The 17,126-nt window shown below is 37.7% G+C and overlaps 1 protein-coding gene across 1 annotated transcript in view; it reads right to left on the bottom strand.

Moving 5' to 3' along the window:
* Positions 1-12,838, bottom strand: part of LOC136259460 (uncharacterized) — a 41,508-nt gene extending 28,670 nt beyond the window's left edge. Inside the window, exons 1-8 of the mRNA XM_066052945.1 lie at positions 12,333-12,838; positions 10,902-11,390; positions 4,255-4,977; positions 4,092-4,200; positions 624-784; positions 444-579; positions 212-391; positions 36-158 (exon numbers count right to left, since the gene is read on the bottom strand). Of these exons, the coding sequence (XP_065909017.1) occupies positions 36-158; positions 212-391; positions 444-579; positions 624-784; positions 4,092-4,200; positions 4,255-4,977; positions 10,902-11,390; positions 12,333-12,838 (2,427 nt within the window). The remainder of the gene's footprint in view (positions 1-35; positions 159-211; positions 392-443; positions 580-623; positions 785-4,091; positions 4,201-4,254; positions 4,978-10,901; positions 11,391-12,332) is intronic.
* Positions 12,839-17,126: the final 4,288 nt, after the last annotated feature.

Below are 17,126 nucleotides of genomic sequence, written 5' to 3'. Positions count from 1 at the left end.
TATCACTTTACATAATTAAACACATTGTACAGTACATCATTATTGATCTCAGCACTATTTCTTGACAGTTCTAAAGTTACTATTCCCAATGTAGTTTGATTTAGTTGATCTTTAGGTATCATCTGTATTCTAATTACTTCACCAGGATAGGCTTTTACCTAAGAGATTAATAGACACACTTATGCATACTAGCACTGTTATATCATCTTACAGATTCATTATATAGCTCCATTGTTTGAGCAGGGGTTAACAGTGGTAAAACTCCCTCTTCTCTACTGTCATATGAGATAAATGGTAGTCCCTGTGGAGGTGACAACCATGGACATAGTTCTACTCCAGCATATACATCACGTCCAACAATAGCTTCATTATCCATAAAATTAATGGAGGTCTACAAGCACACATGATCTGCAAGGGAACAATTTAGTATGCTTACAACATACATGATTAGGATTCAAAGATTCAAAGGGAACAGATGGATCTGAGTATTGAAGGAAGCAGAGAGAATGTCCATTGATATTTCTGAATACTGGTGGTATAACTGGAGGGTCAACTTCCATCACAACTGCTGCACCAACCCTACACACATACATGTTACACTACCAAAACCACTGTGTGATTACCTGCCAGTGTTGTTAACAAAGTTGACATGTGTGCCATTGTGAAGTTGAATTTGACTGGAGGAGAGGAGATGTAATGCTCCTCCTATACTGACAAGGTCTTTACCAGCAGCACTGTTACCATCATATGTAATTCTATCATGATATATCTTTCCAGCAATTACCTAATCAAGACAATTACAAATCATCACCCAAGTTTTTTCATAACACAATGTACAGTATGTTAGGGACCTTCCTGATGTACATATACTCAATACTCAGGCTTTCAGGTATTCAGTGTACATATAAGCAAATTAATATGATCAAGACACACGCTAGTGTATCATGCAGCCAAGGAAGCTGGAGCACCACCCCATGGGTATATTGACAGGAATAAAGAAAACAGAATTTTCATACATGCATAGCTCCACAATCTCTTCTCCACAGCACACTATTTTTGTATTATAGCTATCCACCAAGTAGGGTAGGTCACATATCAAATTTGCACCAGCTGCTTGTGAGATTTGGATGCTCAAATTTTCAATTTTTCTCTTCATTTTTCTTCTGAAGCTGTAGGATCTATGGGGTTTTGAATTCTTTGCACACTTTGCAAAATTTGTTATAAAACGCAAAATTAATGTGCAACTTGATTGCTGCGAACTTTAGCACAATTAAATAGGGAATAAAGGTAAATTAACGCATTAAGTTTACTATGGAACATCCACGGAGTTATGAACATTTTTCACATATAAAAAAATCAAACGTTTGTCCCGGATACAGAGTAAACTGAGAATGTGAATAGCTTGAAAGTTGGTGTGCACATACAGTAGGCTGGTCATTGTAACAGTGAGTTTTGATGGCTAATGGAGCTACAGCTACAGAATTATAAAGCAAAAACTAAACAAGTGCAAAATTGTGAGATCGAGGTACTCTAATAGAGCAGTCACCATGAGTTTTAAAAATGTCAAAAAACTTACTATGATTCAAACCAGAAATTTCCATACCTAATAACATCCTTATCCTTAACCACTGAACCATTGCTATCTTGGCTGTTTACCACACTTAATTTCCACTTTATATTAATTAGGTATATAGAGGATATAAAGCCAGCATAAGGAATATTAACTGAAAAAAGCTACTGAACTGTAGCTGAACTCTCCACAAGGTGACTTGTTTCTAGCTGAACTCTGATCTCCACAGGGTGACTTGTTTCTAACTGATTTTATCCAGGTCAAATTGTACTCTCTGCAGGTTAACTTGTTGTGTAGCTGTTCTCTCTACAAAGTGCCTTGTTTCATAGCTGAACTCTGGGCAGCTTGTTGAACTCTCTCCAGGGTGACTTGTTTGTAACTGAACTGTCTACACGGTGACTTGTAATGTACTGTACATGACTCTCTACACTCACTACAAAATGACTTGATACTTACTGCAGGGGCAGATCCAGAGTTTGACAAGGGGGGTACACCATGACCAGGGTAGTAGGTGGTAGCTATATAAAGCAGGGTGTCTGGGGGACACAGCCTCCCAAACACTATTTATATTTACATGTTTAAGGACTGAAATTTATGTATTAATACAACATCAATATTGCAAAACTCCAATAGCAGCTTGTCATATATTTTTGATATACTACAGCAAACTAGCCAATAGAATTAGTATTATCATTAATTTTGTACATTTGATATACGCATTTGATCGGCTAAAATTTTTTTGATAATATTTAGTTGCTTTATCAGTTAGGCAAGTCCAACTTGACAACTACTGCTAACATAGTAACTAATACCTGTTACTTAGCAACAACACTGTTGCCTAACAACCGCTACTAATCTTAAAAATATATAATTTTGACACCATAGCAATGGTTGCTAAGCAAACTCCAAAAGCATGTAATTAGGGTTTAAATTTTGTTGCCTAGCAACAGTTGTTATGGATTGTTGGAACAATTTTCAAGATTGCAGCCTGCAAACACATGTGCATACTCCTTAAACATGCTAAGCACTAATAATGGTGCAATAACATTAGAAATGCTTCCAGGTGGGAGACGAGATGTTGTATTAACATAATATCATGGTATTCAAAATATCAAAAGATATACATATTTAGGAAAGGGTGCTATAGTGTGAGGCTTTGCCTCACATTATAACATCTTTTCCAAGTTTGTATATCTTTTGGTATATATTTCAAATACCATGATATCTGTAGTATAATGTATACATATAGAGTAGTTTTGTGCACAAAGTCATAGTGATAAATCATACTTTCTAAGTGGTCTACAAGCTGCAAATAGGGATCAGTGACAGTCATGAGTTCAGCTATGAGATTGTCATATTATAAGAACAACATATTATATACAAAGGACCAAATTCATTTTGCAAAAAAATCCTTGCAGGCTACATACATAGCTAAGTGTGCCCACAGGTCGGTGCTACAGATGCAAGTTTTCATACTTACACAGTGACTGTTGTATTAGAATATCTGACTGACTGCTCTATTAGAGTATCTCAATGTGCGTGTGGGGGGAGGGAGTGCCACTGTACTGGATGCTTTAATACGTTGACTGCACTATTACAGTATCTAGCTTGATCGAACGATTGTTACATGTAGTTGGATTTTACACGTAGTTGAGTTTCGCAGTATAACTCTGTATTTTATTGTGAATTCTTCTGATTAATCCATCTATACACCAATTTTCAACTCGTTTCTATAAGCGGTTTGCCTAGTAGGCATGACAACTACATATTTTTATTAACAAAACACTATCACATGATCGTTACACACTGATGGTTTTTGCATTGTATCATTGTGGTCGTAATCTCGATTCCTTTCAAAAGGCACTCCTACAATGGTTAATCTATCCTCAAAGCGGTTTACCCTGTAGGCGTGAAACAAGTTAAGTTTGATGTTATTTTATGCAAATAATTTGTCTTAACTCTGTGAATCATGATTCTCCAAACTTGGAACTGAGATTCACTTTAATAACCCCCTCTATGTGCAATATTTCAGCTTGATTGGAGTAAGCATTTGTGTTTTACGGTAGAATTTGCTAAGAAAAAAAATGAAGAAAAGAACCCAAAACCTTGGCCACTTGAATCTCAGATATGGCTGAGGTTTAAATTTGATATGTGGGATCCCCTACCTGGTGGGAATCTCTACAGCAAAAATGGTTCCAAATGGTCTAGAAATTACATACGGCACATGAAAATGCATTAATTTTTCTTTCTTCCTGTCAATATACCCGTGGCGTGACATGCCAGCTTCTTGGACACTACCATGTATCTTGATTCACCATATGTATACACTATGTAGCATGCAAAATTCACTTGTGGGAAAGTATATTTCTTCAGGCCATCTGCTACAGTAGCCAATGAGTTTACATGTAGGAACACATATCTTTACAGATCTACATAATTGTTTACTCTGTCTTCATGGGATTATTATTCAAAGAAAATCTGGCATATTCTGTGGGGCCCTTGTGTTGACATAATCACTCACTCGAACAGCAGTTCCAATGTTGTTTCTAAAAGTGACATTATCAAATCTTGCATTGTAAAAAGCAACGTTGATAGCTGCAGCATTAGCACCAAAGTTGCTATCAAATATACTACACAATACAGTTATACTACATCAACTGTTCATTCTGCTACAGTTCACTTACCAGTCAATGAAAGTTACGGGAGTATAATGACTTCTGCCGACAAAGAAGTTATATGATGCTACATCAACAGCACCAGCACATCTTCTAGCTGAATTGTTAGTGAATATACAACTTCTAAACGTCACAGAATTATTAACTAGTCCATTATAAAAATAAACATTTGATACACCTCCAATACTAGCAGTGTTTTCCATAAAAGTACAGTTAGCTACTGTAACACTAGAGAATGCTTCACCACTTCTGCTGTACAATGTACCAACCAATAAGGCTCCAGCGACTGTAGCACGATTACTGATAAGCAAGAGATTTTCAAACACATAGGTCTGATAATTTTGTGCCTCAATAATACAAAACAGCCCTCCACCACCTTCATCAGCACTATTGCTGACAAACACTGAGTTGTTTACAACACAATTTACTAGTGCAGAAGTATCAACAAAGATTGCTATTCCTCCACCTCGACCACTTTGGAAAACAATACGATTAATTTCACCTTGTAATCTATCCGGTAGTTTAGCAGAATTTTCAGTGAAGTTACATTCACTAATACTAATATTAACACTATCATAGATTCCATTGATACATGATATAGAGAGTCCCCCACCAGTTGCCTGGAATGGTCTACTACTGTGGCTACCATCAGATGTGTTGTTGTAAAATGTACAATTCCTCACCATCACATTTGGTGAGTTGTAAATGTTCACTGCTCCAAATTGATTGTCCCTGTAATGCATAATGTCACTATAAATGAACCTTCTCTACTGATAGGTTAGGTCCTTCAACAGATACAGTACTTGACATGCAAATTTTACCAACTTCATTGCTTTTATCAACTCCTTCAACAAATACGTTTCTAGACAGTATAGTAATCTTCTGAATCAGCAGTTCCCTGTCAGAATGAGATCCAGACATTTTAAAAGGGGGGTACCACTCTGGAACATGATTCAGTCTAGCTATACCTAGCAGTAATATTTCATAGCAAATAATAACTCTCCAGCAATGCTCCATTATCTAATCTTACCATTTAGGCCTTTAGAAAAGCAACTGAAATCTTTAGAAATAACTTTTAAACCTTAAAACACTGAGAGACATACTAGGGTAGCAGTTTCAAGTGCGATTTCCATTATGAAAGGAAGCCATCACGTGCTACTGCCAAATCGACACTTTTTACTGTCAGCAAAGATGAATAGGACACAAAGGAGGACACTGGTAAGTCCATGAAGAATGCATTGTACGTACTGTGGTATGCCAAAAGGCACCTGTCAGGCTGAAGCAACGTCAAACAGTGAAAAAATCAAGCCCGTAGCCTTAGCTGTTGTCGAGTTGCGCTTGTCTGAAGGCTTCAGCTACTCAGTCAGTCCGTCGGTCAGTCGGTCGGTCGGTCGGTCGGTCGGTCGGTCGGTCGGTCGGTCGGTCGGTCGGTCGGTCGGTCGGTCGGTCGGTCGGTCGGTCGGTCGGTCGGTCGGTCGGTCGGTCGGTCGGTCGGTCGGTCGGTCGGTCGGTCGGTCGGTCGGTCGGTCGGTCGGTCGGTCGGTCGGTCGGTCGGTCGGTCGGTCGGTCGGTCGGTCGGTCAGTCAGTCAGTCAGTCAGTCACTAGAAAATTCCGTTAAATTATTTAAAAAAAATTCCTTAGCAACTTGATAAAAGCATTTTGGGTTGATCTGAAGCTTAGTTTTGCCTAACCAATACTGCCTCATCGTTGTCTGGGAAAAGTGAAGCTGGTTTTTGGGTGATGTTTGTTCATGGGCCACACTTACTCCTTGTGGTCTCCACTATATACAGTACTATTGTACTGTATGATGTATGATGATTTGAGATAAAAGTTATATATAATGTTTGTTCATGTTGATCTGAGCCTTGTCATTTCTTAATATGGGGATTATCTGATATGAAACCCTGCAAAAGTCACATACTAGGGCTGAGCGATACTGCCATTTTAGTATCACGATCGATACTAAAGCCACTATTCACGATACTGAATAGTTCATGATACTTACAAATAAGTCAATCATAGCTGGTGCTACATAGTGTATTGCTCAGTATTTCCGTAGGAAGTCTTGAAAGGTAGCATCTAATAACTAGCCACTATCATCCTTGTTTACAGTAACAGTTACTGTGACACATACGTTGAGGTTATGGTGTTCACACCTCTCTGCAGGGGTAACCAGGTTATGACTTACAAGGATTCTTAGCCAATGACTGCATAACAAATGGATTTTTCAATGACAATAATGTACAGGCATGGTATCACGATAGCAGGAGCTCATCGAGTCCGTAGGACGAGGGAGCATGTAACTCCGCATACTCACAACGTAAACAGCAAAATTCAAACATGGCGGACATATCTTAACATAGTATATTCCTTATATAGTAAAAGTTGTATCGTAGGGTAAAGAATTACGTAATAATCATGCCACAAATATGCAGCGCCTGGATTAATTCGTGAAAGAGATGGCAAGGAAGGAAACGTCGAGGAAAGGGCTTAACTAACGGAGTGAAATAGTGACAAGATGTTTTGGAGACTGTTAGGAAACATTCTTGCTTACCGTGTAATGTAAGTGGGCCGGCTATCAGTCCATGGCGGCAGTACAGAGTATCTGCAGTAAATACTGAAGGAATCGAGTTTCATTGCTCACTGCTGGAGCAAGAAGACTACAGTATTGTGCCAGTAGTAATGGATTTAGCGAGCATGCGCGGTATGTGTTTATCCTTATACGGTTACTGTTTAAATTACTATTAATAAATTGCGACGCCATGTTTGAATTTCGCCGTTTACGGAGTTACATGCTCCCTCGTCCTACGGACTCGATGAGCTCCTGACGATAGTTAATAACAAAATATCACGATATTGATTCTTTCAAAATATCGCGATTTATCATTAAAACGATAATATCGCTCAGCCCTATCACATACCAGACATATTTATCTATACAGATCATACAGATAAGCTTTTTAAAAATAGGTTTGCCAAACCTTTATGAATACACTAAATTAAAATTTTTGCACATACAGTACTTCTCTTACTACTCCAGCAATATACAGTATGTAGTATATCACAAATTAATCCGAGTAGCTGCATCATACAGTACAATAGTACTGTATATATCGTACTGTATAGTAGGGACCACAAAGGAGTAAAAACATCACCCAAAAACCAGCCTCTCTTTTCCCAGACTACAATGAGGCAGCATTGGTTAGACAAAACTAAGCCCAAACAAGCCTTCAGATCAATCCCAAATGCTTTCAACAAGTCGCTAAGGATTTTTTTAATTGTTTAACAGAATTTTCTAGTGACTGACTGACTGACTGACTGACTGACTGACTGACTGACTGACTGACTGACTGACTGACTGACTGACTGACTGACTGACTGACTGACTGACTGACTGACTGACTGACTGACTGACTGACTGACTGACTGAGTAACTGATGCCTTCAGACAAGCGTAACTCAACAACAGTTAAGGCTACGGGCTTGATTTTTTCACTGTGTTCAACGTCGCTTTGGCCCATGGGGTGCCTTTTGGCATACTGCAGTACGTACAATGCATTGTTCATGAACTTACCAGTGTCCTCCTTTGTGTCCCATTCATCTTAGCTGACAGTGAAAAGTGTCGATTTGGTGGTTGCACATCATGGCTATCTTTCATAACGGAGATCATCCGTATTTTTCATAGTGGCTACTTTGATTGCTGAGGTGCTTTTCGAACAGTTCTTGATTCATACCTCTGTGTAACAGGTTGAACATAGCTGACAACGAAGCGTAATGGATACTTCACTTTTCAGACAATAATTGATAAGTGGGGAACATGGCGCCATTTCTTTCTTTTGATGTGGTATGCGTGGGTTCACCAGTCATAATGATTATTTACAAAAAAGTTAACAAACAAGTACACAAAAAAAATTGGAATTTTCAACTAGAGTAGGGACCATAGTACATCAATAAAAAGTACTGGAGTAGTGCATGATATCAAATCACAGTAAAACAATAAGAAGTGTTATATCCCTACTGCGCATTTTTGTTATGGTATCTTGAGCAGAGTAGGGATATAACAAATTCTTGAAGTTTTACTGTGATTTAATATCATGCACTACTCTAGCTTGTTTCAGTACTTTTAATATGGTCCCTACTCTAGTTGAAAATTCCAAACTTTTGTGTACTTGTTGTAGAAGTGATCATGGAGGTTTGAGCTTTCTTTTCCTTCATCACAGCTTGGTAGTATTAGCTAGGCATAACCAAGCCCACAAGTGTCTTTAGAGCTACCTCAAACCATTCCAATAAGTTCTATGAAATTTTTAAATTTCTTTCTTCTAACTGAATAATTATTCTCTGCCTGACTAATTAATGCATCCAGCAAAACATAATTTGATTATAGATAATGCTACGGGCTTGATTTCTTGACTTTTCAACATTGCTTTGGCCCAGGATGTGCCTTTTTACCAACTGCAGCAGCTACAATACATGCATCACGGTAGTGTTGTACAAAATTCAATAATCTGTATTGGGATGATATTTGCAACTTGCCACAAGCCAATTAGCTAATTGGTTTTGGTTGAATGTTAAATCAAAGTACATGTCAATCTCCACTGTCCTGAGTAGTGCAGGAGGCTAGACATAAGTTATTGGCATTCTAATTAAGTTATGTGTAAATGTTTTAGTGGAAACCTTGCCCAAAGAATACTGTGAGGTTTTAGGCCATGCTCAAGTAAGGTTTAGGTTTCTATGTAGCGTCAGCCACCTGTCTCAACTGTATGACAGTAGTGAAATGTACTTCAAACCTAGTTACCTTGAGTACATTTTACTTATGGTATAACTTTACTTTTTAGCATAGTATAAGCTGTATACAGCATCAATGCTTATAGCACAAATATGAGCCATTTAATAATGATGAGGAAGAGTGTTAGTGTTATCAGTGTATATCAGATCGGTTATCGGTATCAACTAATTCCATTGCTTAATATCAGTTATCGGAACAGTCGGCTAATTTGGTGGACCTACAATACCTTTGTCCTCCTTTGTGTCCTATTTCTATCTCTGTTAAAGCATACGTAGGTGTTGGTTGGCAACAACTCACATGCTTTAATTAGTTTCTGTAATGTGACTGGATTTGTTGCAGAGGTATACTTCTCGTACTGTTTTTCATTTGTACAACAGGTGGAACATAGCTGAAAAAGAAGCAGAAAGGTTTTAGTCTTTCATAATTGGTATGTGCATTTAGTCCAGTGATTAATGTGTCTGGCACTGTTTTTTTCCCTTTGATGTGGTATGTGACAATAATGAATTGTGTTACTGCAAATAAAGCAAACAAACAAATGTAAGGAAAAGTTAGTTGAGTAGGGATCACAAGTAATGAAACACAGGAGGTGATCTACATGTATATACACCTGCAGCTATACTATAGTTGATACTTCAATCATGACTACGTATACTAGCTACTGACAGGCTGAATAACAATATTATTAATTATTAATTAAGCTGCAGATGTTGTTGGCCTCCCTTGTTTCATTACTTTTTATCTACTCAAATGTGAAAATTCTAAACTTGTTACAGTAAAACATGCTTACATGAATAAAAACATGTATTCGGGTTGGTCATTAGTCTGGCTAGGTACATGAGGAAACATTCAATGTAGAGTTAGGAAACGTTTGGGTAACGCAATACAAGCAAATACTATATATGACCATGGTATGGATAATATTGAATAACACAGGAAGTCTCTAGAAGAAAAGAGAAGAAAACGAAAAACCCTAAATGGCATCTACTGTACTTAAAGTTTACATACATAAAATTGTTGCTCTTGTCTTTTTGCATGCACTACAAGACAATCATGAGACAACACCTGGTTCAGCAATCCAATACGTAAAAGCCACACAAGCAAAATAGCACATGTACCTGAAATTTCAAAAACATTTAAAAGTTAAGTGCCACTCACAGTTTGCTATGATAGGTCAGTCATTTACTGCATCTAATCCCCAAATTCTTAATAAGAGACTTCCAAAATTAGCTATATCAAGTATTTTAGAAACATTTCAGTATTGAATTACAGTAGTATGATTTGTACATAAAATATTAAATTTCAAGGGTGGCCTATGACCCCCAAAATTGTATTTAACTACTTCAATATTTCAGCAATACAGTAGTAAGATTTGTAAATACAGTTTTATACTGAGATGTTTCAGTAAACTTTCTACTTATTTCATGAATGCTATCCCACTAGGGACTTGTGCACTTGTACAAGATAGAGGCAAAACACCAAAGGATCCTCCATCACAAGTGTACTTAGCACAGATTAATTCATGAAACAACCAGAGTCAATTCGCTTTTATACTTCAAATAGCTGGTCATCATGCCTATATATCCAACATCAAAGCGATCTTTTGTTGTGATTTTAGTTGTCATGACAAGTCATTATTTACTAATAATATTCATACTTCTAGCTATAACTAATAGGTCATAATGAATAGACGAAAACAAAAAGAACTGATCAGTTTTGTACTACGTAGGTGATGTCAGGATTTCTAAATAATTAGATAGCTAGTGTGTACAAGAGTCCAAGATCATAGACTACCCCTCAAGACTTACAGACACACATGCTGATACAAAAGGTAGATCAGCTGTATGAGATTGACACACTTACTGGAACACACAATTCTGGATTACCAGTGTTCACTTCCTCCACATATATTGGAAGGAGACATCCAGTAAACACTAGTCCATCAAATACAACCATTGAGGCATGTAGTAGTCGTCTACTCTGCAGATACTCCAGTACGTTTGGGGCATCATCCACACAGTTTATGATGATTGCACTATCCTCTCCCGTGACTGTTAAGCTGTCATTTTGTTTCAAGTCAACTCCATGTACAAACTTCGTTATATTTAGTTGATAACTATTAGCAGTTAGTGACAGTTGAATACATCTTGGATCTCGTCCTTCTCGTCTCTGTGACGTGATGTTATTCAAGAACTGATCTAGCTGAGATTGGTTGATGACAGTACGTTCTACACATGGAGAGTCGAGAGTATTGGAGGCGACGCCCCTATACAACCTGAGACCAACGAATAGCAGAAAGCAATAGTTCATCACTGGACACTCCGCTTTCCGACGGAAGCCCTGAAGCATGTCAAGCCCACGCCTAAAGGGTTTCACAAATATTTAACGATTTAATTAACAGTTAATAATGTTTGCACTCATAGGCCTACCACACCTCTGCCATATGTATGTTTACACTCCCTTCCTCGGTCGAGTACTACTAATTGAAGCCCACGATAACCATGATGGAAATTACGCCCACGTGAACCGTGATGGAAATTACGCCCACGTGAACTGTGATGGAAATTACGCCAACTTGATAATGTCATAGATAATATATATTATCTATGATAATGTCTACGCTATCAATAATAATAATAATTTAAGATGTGACCGGATCACACACATCCAATTTACGAACTTCGACAATTCATAACTTGAGATTGGAAAAGGTTTTTTTGGGAGAAGAACCATCAGTATTATGCACTTGTCAATTTCATGCCCCACCCCCCCCACCCCCGGAGAGGGTGGGGGAATACAGGGGATTTGACAAATCATGGTGTCAAATTCCCCACTACTGGGGAAAAATCGGCTGTCAAATCCCCACTATGTCCCCACCCCCATAGTAGGGGATTTGACAACACCCCAAGGATGACTAAGCGAATATTTCATGTATGCGACTAGTAATAAGCCTGCCTTGTAGCTAGTAATATTATAGCAAGTGCGATTTTACTGCTTAGAAATGCCAACTACCGAAAATCGGTCAGTGAATTTGACAACTGTCAATTGCCCCAGGGGTGGGGACAAGAAGCAATGTCAAATCCCCACCTGGGGTGGGGGGGTGGGGCATGAAATTGACAAGTGCATTATTGATAACACAAACAATTACAATCAAATGTCCTCGGACACATGCTACCACAAAAATAGGGCATAAAAAGCCCCACAGGTGGGCATGACAAGGAGTACAATTAACAAAAAAACAAAACACACACACAATTAATAATGAAAAATGTCTTGCCAACATAATGTTCAAAAGTCCACACACCATTCTTGGCAGCTCTTCGCCATAAATATTCTCCTAGAAGAGGATATTGAAATTGCCGCTGCTAAATCAAAGATTCTCTTACATTGAGATTTTAACATAGTGAAATTATTTTGAATGAAGTTCACACAGTTCCGAAAAGAAGATAATGAACTTGGCAGATAGTGACCCAGTACACTCATCTCAATTGTGTCATAAAAGTTAACAATGCCAAGGCGATCTAGCTCAGACAAAATTAGTTGATATTCTTCCTTTTTAAGTTTACGGTCTCTTGCAAGTTCAAGGTGACGGACAGAGTCCAGGGGACAAGTAAGCTCCAATAAGGCTACTGAATTACTTTCTTTATTGTGAATCACAATATCAGGGCGATACGGCGTAATGAGAAGAGCTGGAGGTATTGTTGCCTGAGGGGAATCACTTGCTCGCCTTCCAGGTAGGTCATTTTTTTCTTGAGATTGGAAAAAGTTATTGACGTGAAATCTGGTCAGTGAGCTGGTGAGCACCAACATAGGCTAATAGATCAAGAAAATTTCAGTTTTGTATCTTTTTGAGCACTATTAAAGTTATGGTCTTCCACGTTTATAGAGTTGGATGTGTGTGGAAGGCCTCTTCTTGCAAATCCGGTCATAGTTTTATTTTTACTTTTTTTTCTACACAAGAATAACATAATACATTTGTATAATGCACACTTAAATTTGTATCAAAGTTCAATCAGACAAAGAGAGCTTCCCTCACACACCACCAGAGAGAAGTCTGTCAAATCTCTCTGGGGCCAACCAGCAGTAGAGAGACCGCCACGAAGACACATAATGGCTGAACGCAAAAGGGAGAATGACAATCTGCAGCGAATAAAAGAGATGACAACATTATTTTTCTGGCTGTTTTGTGGCAAGAAGTGAGGCTAGTCGTTTGTATGTAATTTCTGTTGGTTTGCTCATTCCACCTAAAGCAGAAAACACAAGAGGTGTGAATGATGCCCTCTCTATTTCACGAACACGTTCATAAATCCTTCGTTTCTCTCCGCAGTCATCTGATCAGAAACATGCAGCTGGCAGAAGAAGTGCAATGATTTGTGGCTGTCAATGGATTGAAAACACGAACATCAAAGAAAGCTTGTTGATGGTGAACACCCCAGAAACCTTGAGCTCTTACATCCAAGTAAGCACCATATTAATTGTCTGCAAAGCGATGAAAGAATCGTTCATCAGTAACAGGCTGCAAACTAGGTTCAGTGACTACATTTAATAGTACACACTAATGACATTAATTGGGCTGTAAGGTCTCTGATCTCATTATGACATATAGTCAGATAACCACCATGTGAGCAAGTAAAGGCATGCTCAATTATGAAAGAAGTACCACAAATCCACAAATGTACTCGGTAGGTAGATGAGCCAGCCATATTGAAGACAAACTGCATCTCGAAAATCACTCTTGTGTAATGAAAAACCATGCTCATCAATTGGTAGTACAGTAACCAACTGGATGCTCCCTTCAAACTAGCAAACTTTCTTGCTTGCTGCAAATCTAATGAAAGCAAGGGGTGAAGAGCAGCAGCCAGCTCCTCAGAACTGTGATGATGATTTTTAAGATGAACTTCCTGCTTCAATACATATTGTTCATTGAGTGAACTCAGCTACCTGCTCCACAAGTAGAGATACCAAGGGACTAGTCACTTTTAGTGAAGAATCAAATTGAACAGCACAAAACACAAAAGGGTCAGTTGTGAACGTAGTGAAAGCAATAGTCTTTCAAGATTACTGAACACACACTTACCAGTTAAGGTGGGCAGTATCTGCATACGAATACAATGTTCTAAGGGGGAGAGTAACTCGTTAACATTGGGTAAGGTTCTGAATAAGTAAATCCATCTTCGAAACAATCCATGAGTTAGGGCAGAAAATGCAGCATGTGGCTGTGCATCAGCGAATTTACACAACTTAAATATTTCATTAATTCATTCTGTCTACGCTAATCACATAGTAGGTTACGAGGTTTCTTCTGCTTCTACTACTGCAGCTAGTACGTAGTATCAAGAGTTATAATAAAGAGGAGAGTGTCTAACTCAGTATTAATCCATCAAGAGTAGAGTAAGAGTAGGTATGATCCTAGTGCTTACTAGTGGACCAAAAGTAGTGACATTTGCTTAGAAGAGCTCAGATGGCCAACACTTGACTTATCTCCTAGCTATTTCATTTTCAACTAATTCACTTCCTACACGATCACAACCTACGCTAACGTTGACAACCAGGACCTCAACAATTATTGCATATAGGTATTCATTCTTTGTAAGCACTCCTTTCCTCTGGAACCGAATATCATATGAGATTTTGTCCAGATCCTCACCCTTGGCTTTTAAATTAAAACTTCACACATTTTTGCTTAATAGTTAGATGTTGTTGTATGTGTTTTGTTAAATTGACCCACAAGTTTTAGTTAAAATTTCAACCAAATTCAATCTTAATAAATAAACTAGTGTCCATTTGGTTCTACTTGGGGTACTTTGAGATAATGAGTTACTCTCTAGAATTCCTATGGATATAGTTACATGAAAATAACAAGGAGAAAACATCCTGACCACCTGGTAGACTCCTGTAAGCGTTTGAGTGTAAATCGGATGGCTGCAGGTTCGAGGCTACCTAGGTCCAGTCATGGATTTTTTCTCCTTTCTCCAACTTTTCAAACACACCTTAAGTAGCTAAAGTCTTTGAGCAGGCTGTAGGACCAGGTGCCCTACAGACCCTCAGCACTTGTGCTGTAAAGCATTAATAAATAATAAATAAAAAATCTCAGAAAGTTTATTTTAAAAATCTCTCAGTATACAACTACTATTAGCATTCATACTTCCAGCATTGCCCCATCAAGTTTAATGATGAAACACGTACTATGTATTTAGATGTAAAGATTCTTCTAGAACCTTTACGTTGTATCTATATTCTGGGACTATCACAACTCATCACACCAGGAAATACACACAAAGCCTCCTCAATAGTTCTCCTCAACTGCATATCCTCCATACAAGCCATAATAATTATTATTATTAATATAACTAGTGATCACATGATCATGATAAACTGGAAACAGTTTGGTATCCAGGTACTGTAGTTGTCAAATAGTTTATTCATTCACTAATGCTTAACTGGTATGAAATTCCATACCATAACACTAACAAAGGCAAAGAATCAGATGAAATATTGTCAGTATAGTACTACAATACAAATTTGTAAGGAAATCCAAAATGGTATGTGTATGAAACCTTGTGACATACCATTCTCACATGTCACTACTGATACTCCAAATAAGGTAAATAACTTGATATCTTACACATGATAGGGTTATTAATTGGTGTCACGGTGTTTGTTTCAAAATTATCTGAAGCCTTACTGTAATCAGTGACCATTTCTTATATGTTCTCCTTCTTCACAAATGTGATCATAGCCTCCGCGACTGTCTGTTATCAAGTGGTCGTGTATGGAATGTATTGAATCAGATGTATGCATGTGATGTGTATTAATTGTGGTGTCATTGTATATAGTTTGACAAAATGACGAACATTCATCCACTTGCATGGACTGTGTGACACACACCAACACATACACAGTATGGTTGATCATTGGAAAGCATATGCTAACTACATAATTTATTTAAGCCATAATTATTATTTTAGTATGTAGTGAGCTGAACTAAACTCTTAAAGCATTGTAGCATTGTATGTATGGACATCAACATTTGCAAAATTGTTGGGAACAGGTTAAGATGAAGAGACAATTTTTATATACTGCATGACTCCTCTGCCATGTATGGCTACTTGAAAATTAGTTTTTACAAGTGAAAGCTCACAACCACACCTATACACTCTGGCTTCAGTAGGATAATCCACTCAATTTGTGTAACTTGACACTTGACATCATCTAACTCACTGATCCATTGTATAACACAATGAGTTATGGTACACCTGATCTGGTCATGAATCACAATGGTAGTATGTACGTTCAATAGCTATTGTTAAACTGTACAATGATCACATGAGTACACTCTCAATCACATGATTTGTGTAGTTTACAATATAAGGACATGTCTGATCTTGTGATCAGCTTTAGAGTACCCACTAGTCTGTTCAGTAGGTCATTGATAATCTGTGTGGGTATATGTACGTGTGATAGACTACTCACTATGAATTTCCCTTTGATTGGATTCCTGCAATCTTAACTAGCTACCTATTGTGATATTTTGAGTACTATATAGATGAAAGTAGAAAAATAAATCGGTGTCTGTTATTACTATGATTTCCTATTCAGTAAAGTACATTCCACTGTTCGTGGCTTGATGTATTATGATAGTTGTACCATATAATTATGTGAAGTTTTGTAGAAGAGCAAGTATGAGGAAGTTTTGGAGGAAAAGTCTTGTAGCTAGGCATCTTTTCATAGATATTAATTTGTCTAATAGCTATAGCTCGAAAAAATTTAAGGAGTAATCTACATGATCTGTGAAATATTTTCAGCTTAAATTTTTTTTACATGCATATAATATGTATATTATGGTAGTTTGATCAAATGCTAAGTACATCCAATGTACATTTCTCAAAAAGAGGAAGCTTTCAATTTTAAAGCCTGAATTTTTTAGAATGTCTTGGGCCATGGCGTCTCACACTATAATTACATGACATGTACTACATCACCAGTGTATTGTGACTGGTAGTAATATACACTAACAAAGTTCCATTGTTGATATAAATTATAAGGTTTCTACACCTGATCATCATCTGTTTGACAACATTGGTATACATGGCAACTA

This window comes from Dysidea avara, chromosome 6 (genome assembly GCF_963678975.1).
Source record: "Dysidea avara chromosome 6, odDysAvar1.4, whole genome shotgun sequence".
In the NCBI taxonomy this organism is placed as follows: Eukaryota; Metazoa; Porifera; class Demospongiae; order Dictyoceratida; family Dysideidae; genus Dysidea; species Dysidea avara.
Note: the sequence above shows the minus strand (reverse complement) of the source record. Positions and strands in the feature narration are given on the sequence as shown.